This window comes from Ochlerotatus camptorhynchus, unplaced genomic scaffold (assembly GCF_037179485.1).
Source record: "Ochlerotatus camptorhynchus isolate MF236.1 unplaced genomic scaffold, CSIRO-AGI_Acam_v1.1 ptg000432l, whole genome shotgun sequence".
NCBI classification, from domain to species: Eukaryota; Metazoa; Arthropoda; class Insecta; order Diptera; family Culicidae; genus Ochlerotatus; species Ochlerotatus camptorhynchus.
The window spans coordinates 8,723,688-8,732,694 of NW_027040918.1; the positions used below are offsets into that span (position 1 = coordinate 8,723,688).

Below are 9,007 nucleotides of genomic sequence, written 5' to 3' on the forward strand. Positions count from 1 at the left end.
ACATAAGTAAGTTTCCGAAAGTTGGGTGAACATTTTTGGGACCTATGACCTATGGATGGTATGAATAATAAAGGAACTGATTTTCTTATTTCAAAAATTGATTCTTAATTTAGGGAATTATTCAACAACCGTAGTCGTAGTTCTACGTCAAAAATGTGGTCGTGCTTTGGAAACAACCATTAACTATTTTTTTTGTGTTATACGCCTAATTAATTTAAATCGTAATCATCGATCACATCACTCACGACAACGATTTCATTGTGTTTTTGTTTATTAATTTATTTGATAAGGCTCAATCGAATTAACTTTACAGAGCCGAGGATTCTTGTTCACTATAAAATACATCTTAAAACTATAGTCATAAGGTACAGCACAATAAATACTTTATCTTCCGCTATCCAAAAAGCCTGCTCCATCAGAACGGAAGCCGCTTCCAGTGATTTCATTGTATGGCAGCATCGCCAACGGGGGGCAAAGCGCTTCCATTGCAGCAACGGACGCAAAACGTGGTCAACACTCACACACTCACCACGAAACGGTTGCTTTCCAAAGTTGACGACGCATCGAAAGAACTGCTTGGCGAAAGAACTGCTGATGAAGAACAATGAAGAGGACCACACAATGGCTGCTGCCGAGTAAGCAGACGATCGCGTGAAACACATCGAGAGTGGCCTGCTTCTGTTGACAGCCGAGTGAACACTGGATTTTATTGATCTAGTTTAAAAAATAACCCATTTGGAAATTTGAAAGGTGAAGAGATAACATTGGTCTCATGTTAAACATCGATGAATGAATTAATCATTCGCATAGGACCTTGAAGGAGCTAGAGTTGCGATCGGAAGTGCTGATAGGTATTCAGTTTCAAGCAAGCTTTTATTGATTATTGAGTTGATAATTTGATGTATTCTAGGAAAACCCGAGGGGCACGCAGTACAAAAAACCGGTGTGTTGAAGTTAAAATGCAATCAAAAGTACTTAGTAATTAATGCGTTTTGAAATACTGACGGTAACTAAAATTATCTATCCGTAATTAATATTATTAAAAGTATTGAAAATGCAATTAATGTACTTTAATTAAGAAATTTCAACTGTAATTAATAGAGCTAAAAAATAGTTAATGTTCTAACGGGTGTTCAATAAAAAATGAGAATTTTTTCAGTCATATAGCTAGTAAAAAAAATTTAAACGAATTCAGCATTTTTTTTTTAAACATAATGTTTATTCTTTACAAAAAAAACGTCAATGAATATTGGAGAAGGCGCCCTGGTCAGCCGTACGACGCAACATAGTCGCGATGCTCTCACAAGAGCGCTGGACGGCACTGAAATCATTCTCATTTTTTATTGAACACCCTTAATATTTTGTAATTAATGTAATTAAAGCAGTAGTTAATGGAATTAATTTAATTACAGCGGTTGCCTGCGTTGGAGCTAAAGGTTATTGCGTACCCCTAGGGAAAACCCAGATGGCAAGGCAAGCGGCCGGTAATCGGAAGGTACATGGTTCGTGATGTGTAATAGCATTTCTTTATATAATTAACCGTCAATTTGAATAGCTTTCGAATGAACTAAATTTGTATTTCTTGCCATATGCACTTTCGAAGATTAGTCTTGAATTGGAAGTTAACTGATATACTTCTTAGTCCGTACACTAAAAGAAATCGTAAGTTCTATGTTAGTTACCACTAAACATAGCATTTTTGGCGACGAGGCGAAAGCCTAAAGTGACTGTTAATGCCAAAATTTGGAGGAAAAAAAGACGAAACACTAGATGAGAGTGTAGTAGTTGTTGAACAACAGGAAACATCAGAAGAGGAGAATTCTGGTGAGGAAGATAGTTCTACCAAAGATTCTAGCTCGGAAGAGAGTGCGGACGAGAACTCGGAAGACGATAACGGTACCATGGGCATAATACCGGTGGAAGCAATTGAGGTCTTCTCCGCAAGTTCTGTGGATTGGGAGATGTACAAAAAGCGATTACAAAGCATCTTCACAAACTATGGCGTCACTGATGTAAAGAAGATGGCGTCATATGTTCTAATGAAGCTAGACCAGGAAACGTTTCGGTTGCTAAATAACGTATGCTACCCTGACGACATCACTACAAAGCCATACAACGACATTGTAAAGGGTCTCGACCAGCTTTATGGAAGAAAAGTATCGGTATTTGCGGAGCGAGTGAAGTTCTACGAATTACATCAAATGGAAGGAGAAAGAGTCAATGAATACCATTGCCGCATCAGGGGTGCGGCAGCTACATGTGAGTTTGCAGATAATTTGCTGTTCGTCGTAAGGGATAAATTCGTCACTGGACTGCGCAGAGGCCCTATATTGGATCGTTTGATGGAAGAAAAGGCTGATCTGAAGATTGATGAAGCGTTGGCGATAGCAGAGCGAAAGGAGTTACAGCAGCAAGAAGCAAAATCTTTCAACTATGTGGGCCGGAAAGAATTCCGAGCTCCAGCCAAAGGACGAAAGGGGTCAACAATGGTGTGTAAGGTATGCGGTATGCAGAACCATCGTTCAGAAGACTGTTTCTACAAGGATCGTAAGTGTGACATCTGCCACGGTAAGGGGCATCTAAAAGCTGTATGCCGTAAGAAACCAATTGAACGCAAGTTTCGGAACAATTTCATCACAGATGGCGCTAACGATGAAGAAGATGTAACGTCGGATAACGGTGAATGTTCAGCGGGGACACCAACCTTAGCTCATCTAAATATGAAACCGTACATGCTGTCACTAGATAGTAGAGACAAAAACCCAATTTTCCGAGCAGTACAACTTAACGGTCACAATCTGCTATTCGAGCTGGATACAGGGAGTCCAGTGAGCTGCATGTCCATGGAATTGTACAAAAGGATATTTGGTCAACGTGAGCTGGAACAAACTGATCTTACTTTATTCGGTTACACGGGAGAGAAAATCAGACCAGATGGCAAGCTACAAGTTCAGGTACAAGTGGAAGGCGATATGATGGAGATAGAGCTGTACGTAATGACAGGTGGAGGACCCCCTCTTTTGGGACGAGACTATGTTCGGAAGGCAAATTTGATGCTAAATATGAATCCAGATAGTGCGCTAGAGAATATCTTGCAAAAATATCCAGAACTTTTCGACGATGAACCAGGAACTTATCGATATGGAAAAGTGGAGTTACGTTTGAAGTCGAATGCATGTCCAATTTTTCGTCGTCCACGACAGATTGCCCATAGCTTAAAGGAAAAGGTCGATGCCCAGCTAGAAGCCCTAGAAAGAAAGGGAACCATTACTCGGATCACTACAAGTGATTGGGGAACTCCGTTGGTGCCCATACTCAAGGCTGATGGAACAGTGCGTATTTGCGGTGATTATAAGGTCACTCTCAATCGATTCCTCGAAGACTGCAAGCATCCAATTCCAAGGATAGATGAGTTGCTATCCCAATTGCAAGGTGGGTATAAATTTTCGAAAATTGATCTACGAGATGCGTATAATCAACTAGAACTAACTGATGAGTCTAAGCAGCTATGTACTTGGAGCACCCACCGGGGTATCTACCAGGTAAACAAAATGCCTTTTGGGATAACTCCTGGAACTTCCATATTTCAAGGGATCATAGAACAGCTGCTGCAAGGCGTTGAGGGTGTCGTTGTCTTTATCGACGACATAATGGTAACTGGAAAACAAGGGGTCACAGATGAAGAAAAAATTGCCAACCATTTGGAGAACGTAGAAAAGGTGCTTCGAATACTCTCAGATGCGGGATTGAAGGTAAAAAAGGAAAAATGTGAATTTCTAAGGGACAAAATCTCATACTTGGGATTCACCATTGACCACAAATCGTTTCAGATGGAACAGAAAATCATCAATCTCGACGAGCCAAAAAACGTTCATGAGGTGAGGCGTCTTATGGGAATCGTGGCTTTCTATTCGCGATTCATCCCACATATGGCCTCGATAATGGCTCCAATATATGCACTCACTCGCACGAAGGGAAGCCGAGGAAAATTTCTGTGGACCGAAGACTGTCGAGCAGCTTGGAAAAAGATAGTCGATGTAATAAAAGGAGATATAGCTCTAGCGCACTTCGATCAACAGTTACCTTCTATAATCGAAACTGACGCTTCGGATGTCGGAGTGGGAGCTGTGTTACTGCAGAGGCAACCGGATGGGTATGAACGACCTTGTTACTTCGTTTCCCGTGCGCTAACCGATGCTGAAAAAGGCTACAGCGTGATAGATAAGGAAGCATTGGGTGTAGTATATGCACTGAAGAAATTTTACCCATACGTTTATGGTACAAAAGTCACTATAAGGACAGATCATCGGCCCCTGTTAGGAATACTGGGTGAAAATAAGGAAATACCAGTATTTTCTAGTCGGCGTATGCAACGATGGGCACTTTCCATGGCAGCTTTTGATTATACGTTGGAGTACATCAAAGGAGACAATAATCACTTGGCGGATCATCTTTCGAGGAATCCGGATCTAGAACAAGAGTTGGAGATCGAACACGAAGAAGAAGCAGCAAGTGTGCATTATGTTGCGGGAGCAGGTCTCAACGTTGTCTCTGCTGATGAGTTGAAGGAAGCAACTGAAAAGGACGAGGTATTACGAAAGGTTCGGCAATATATTTTCAACGTGTGGCCCAGAAAATTATCGTCTGGAGGAGAGCTTCAAAGGTACTTCGCAGTTCGGGAGAAGCTGAGTTGCAGTGATGGATTGATATTGCATGGTGACCGTTTGGTAGTACCTTCACTTCTTCGGAATAGAATCTTGAATGAGCTACACCAGTCACATCAAGGTGAAGTTAAGACAAAGAGTTTTGCCCGTCAATTCGTGTGGTGGCCTACTTTAAACGCAGATATCCATCAGCTTCTCGAAAACTGCATGTCATGCAGTAAATTTAGGAGTTCACCGCCGAGGACATCGTCACCGTGGCCTGAAACGAAACGTGTATTTGAGAGGATACATCTGGATTTCGCAGGTCCAATTCGAGGTCGATACCTGCTGATACTCGTAGACTCGTTCACAAAATGGATAGAAGTATTCGTGATGACTCGAATAACTACCGAAGCTACTATTAAATGTTTACGATCAACATTTGCTCGCTTTGGGCTACCTGTTCTCGTTGTCAGTGATAACGGACCACAATTCACGGCATCGGAGTTCAAGAATTTCCTGCAGGTGAATGGGATACAGCACATGACTTCACCCGTAGGTCACCCTCAGTCAAACGGAGCGGCTGAAAATGCTGTGAAAACGGTAAAGCTGGCCCTAGAGAAAATTTTGGCAACGGAAGGTGACATGATGGTTGAGGACGCAATTGTGAATTTCTTGATGGTGTACCGAAACACTCCTCACTGCACCACACAGGAGACACCTTCACAACGAATGTTCGGAAGAAAGGTAAACCTGAGACTAGACTTGGTAAAGAAGGCTACCATATCTATGCCACCTCCGTCCGATCCTGTTAAAGACCACCACCAGCTTAAAACCGTACGGAAGATAAACGTAGGTGAAGCAGTTTTGGTACTGGATACGCGGATACCAAATAAGAAGCGATTCGTACGAGGTACTGTGCAGAAGAGGATTGGTCGAGTTGTTTACTTGGTATTAACTGAAGAGCAGCAGATATGGAAACGTCACATCAATCAGCTGTACAAACTGTCAAGTCAGCAGGATACCAAACAACAAGCATTGGGCGATCCCAACACTTCGGCGATTTTACCAAGAAGATCCAACCGGGTTAAGGAAAGAAAAGAACGTTTTAAAGATTGCAAATGACTTGTTGCAATCTTGGAGGAGCCTATGATGTGTAATAGCATTTCTTTATATAATTAACCGTCAATTTGAATAGCTTTCGAATGAACTAAATTTGTATTTCTTGCCATATGCACTTTCGAAGATTAGTCTTGAATTGGAAGTTAACTGATATACTTCTTAGTCCGTACACTAAAAGAAATCGTAAGTTCTATGTTAGTTACCACTAAACATAGCAGTTCGAATCCCATGCAACGACATGTGACATGTAAAGGGTGTCCACGATGAAATTGCCACACTATGAAATTGCTCTAACTTTTTAACCGTTGGGTAGAATTTAATGAAAATTTGGGTGGATTTAGTTCATAGTGCATTATTTACATCCTGCAAGTTTTAAAGTCCTGTGATCAAAACTCGCGGAAATGGAGTCGAAAGAACAGCTCGTGCGTGATAAAATCTTGCGCATTCATCACGAGAACAAGGATCTCTCGCATCGTTCCATCGCTAAAACGTTGGGAATCGCGAATTCCACGGTGTCGCGAGTGATTAAGCGGTTCGAGGAACGGTTGACCACCGATCGGAAGCCCAGAAGTGAAGGAAAAAGTATTCCGTACAACACCAAAAATCACAACCGCGTAGTTGGGGCCTTCAACCGAAATCCGAACGCCTCCGTTAGGGATGTGGCTAAGAAGCTGCGCCTAAGCCGAAGTTTTGTCCAGAAGGCCAAAACTAAGGCTGGGCTTCGAACGTTCAAGGTACAAAAGGCCCCTAATCGCGACGAGAAGCAGAACAAGTCCGCCAAAACCCGTGCCAGGAAGTTGTACCTCAACATGCTGACGAAAGTTGAATGCTGCATCATGGACGACGAAACATATGTGAAGGCTGACTTCAAACAGATCCCCGGCAACCTGTTTTTCACGGCCAAGAATAAGTTCAGCGTTCCGGAGCATGTCCGCACTCAGAAGATGTCCAAATTTGCGAAGAAATTCCTGGTTTGGCAAGCCATCTGCACGTGCGGGAAGCGGAGTGCACCTTTCGTGACCCAGGACACGATGAACGGACAGGTGTACATAAAAGAGTGCCTCCAGAAGCGGCTGCTTCCTCTCCTGAAGGCCCACAACGTCCCAACAATCTTCTGGCCGGATTTGGCCTCATGCCACTACTCCAAGGACGTGCTGAAGTGGTATGCGGACAATAAGGTCAATTTCGTGCCGAAAATGTTCAACCCTCCCAACACTCCGGAGCTCCGCCCCATCGAGAAGTACTGGGCGATTATGAAGCAGCACCTTCTTAAACGACCTAAGGTAGTGAAGACAGTCGAGGCACTGAAGAAAGTATGGGTTTACATGCAAAAAACGGTTGATTCACAGGCTGTGCAGAATCTTATGGCCGGGGTTAAGGCCAAGGTGCGGGCATTTGCGTATGGACTGTAAATAAAATACGAGTAAAATGGTAAAATGAAGTTTAATAGTTATTTCTCAATCCCTGAAAATTTGATGGCAATCGGATGAAAACTCGAATTTTGCGAATCAATTTTGTGTGTGGCAATTTCATCGTGGACACCCTTTATATATGTAATAAATATTCTATTATCTGTGTTGTGCCGGGCATCGTCAGAAATAATGAAAACAATCACTAAACTAAAACCAACCCTACCAAGTAACATTTATGGTTTTATGGGGGTTTTGCAGACCGTAGCTTAGACTTGAAGAATTCTTTTAAACCTCGATAAAACTTGCAATGTTGCTTGGGCTGTTTTTCTGTCCATTCAGGCATGGCCAATCATTTACATTCATTTACCGCTAACTTTTTGCATCAATAGAATTTCGTGAAAATATGTTTGAAGCTTTTGTAGGTTTTGATATTAGCTACAACTTTTAACAAAAACTCAAATTTGTATCTCTTTCTATAAATGTATAATAGTGTCTATTTAGACGTTACTTAACATTAGAATCAAGCGCTGTTTAAGGAAGCAATGATGTGTAGTATACAGCTTTCCAAGTTATTCAAATCATCAAAATTCACAAACGTCTACTACCCAAACAATAACATGTATTTTCCAAGTTATAAACTACATAACAGGTTTTCCCGCTTCGCTTCCAAAACAACCGTTTTATGCAAATCAGCAAAACTTTTCTTCTAACCTTTCCTTGGACTTACCCATAATAAACAGAACACGCAGCATGGATGCGCAGCCGCATCCAATGTCACTACTTTATTTAGACTACCTGTCCTAGAGCTGCCAGAAAAACATACTATTGTAACTTAGTATATAAGCCGTTCTCCATAATAAAGACAGACATCTTTTAAACTCTAACGTACTCGCAGACGGACATGCTGTTCGTCGTTGTTTCATTTGAAAATCACCTTCTCCGCGAGTATAGCTGAGATATCCAATATAAGCTGAATAACCAAAAAAATGATCGAACACCAAGTACTTTATTGTTGTGGTTGAATGAGTTCTCCTTATTTGTGTGAACACAGCCTGAACAGAAGTTTTTATTAAAAATAGTACACTCAGGTCTTTTTTTACACGGGGGATACGTACCGTGTAAAAAAACCGTGTAAAAAAAAACCTACATGTTTTCAAAATTTCTGTATTTACACCAAAAATTGTGATTTTTTTCTTAGTATGCAATTCGATTACCTATAGCTTGAAACGGATAATGTGATTGGAATCAAGTCGATAGGTTGTATCGTTGTCGAGAAATCGTTAAAAACGTACCGTGTAAATCGTGGAAAACCGTGTAAAAATAACCGTGTAAAAAAAAAAACGCGTAAAAAAAAACCGTGTAAAAAAAGACTTCAGTGTACACGTATTATTAAGCATGCAGTTGAATAAAATCGTCAAGAATTCGTTTCTTCAATAGGCTATGGTTTGTTGGGAACCCCTCCCTTTGTAATATCATACATTGAATATTTATATGTTCTGCATTTGATCCGTCCATGATTTTGTAAGATATTTCTACGACCCCCTCCCTCTCATGTAACAAAACGAACGTAAATTTCACGCATCCCCTCTCCCCTTAAATCGCAACGTTATTATTGGATGTCTCCTATGAACGAAAATAACAAGCTCAATCGATGATAAATCTTGCGTCACCTGTCAAATAGACCAATATACATTGATCGATTATCTTCTTCGACTCTCTGTTACGTTAATAACTCGGCACCAAAAACATGTTCAGCTGTTTTTATCGTCCAATCACCGGTTGGAAAACTAACGATTTTAAATTGGGTCACTACTTGACTAGCCTATTGGT

General features: G+C 41.2%; 1 protein-coding gene across 1 annotated transcript; it reads left to right on the plus strand.

Annotated features, from left to right (window-relative positions):
* Positions 1-1,733: 1,733 nt before the first annotated feature.
* LOC135711443 (uncharacterized protein K02A2.6-like) lies at positions 1,734-5,768 on the plus strand. The gene is made up of 3 exons (XM_065234310.1): positions 1,734-3,432; positions 3,592-3,752; positions 3,831-5,768. The coding sequence occupies exons 1-3, from the start codon at positions 1,734-1,736 to the stop codon at positions 5,766-5,768; spliced, it is 3,798 nt and encodes a 1,265-aa protein (XP_065090382.1).
* The last annotated feature ends 3,239 nt before the right edge of the window (positions 5,769-9,007 follow it).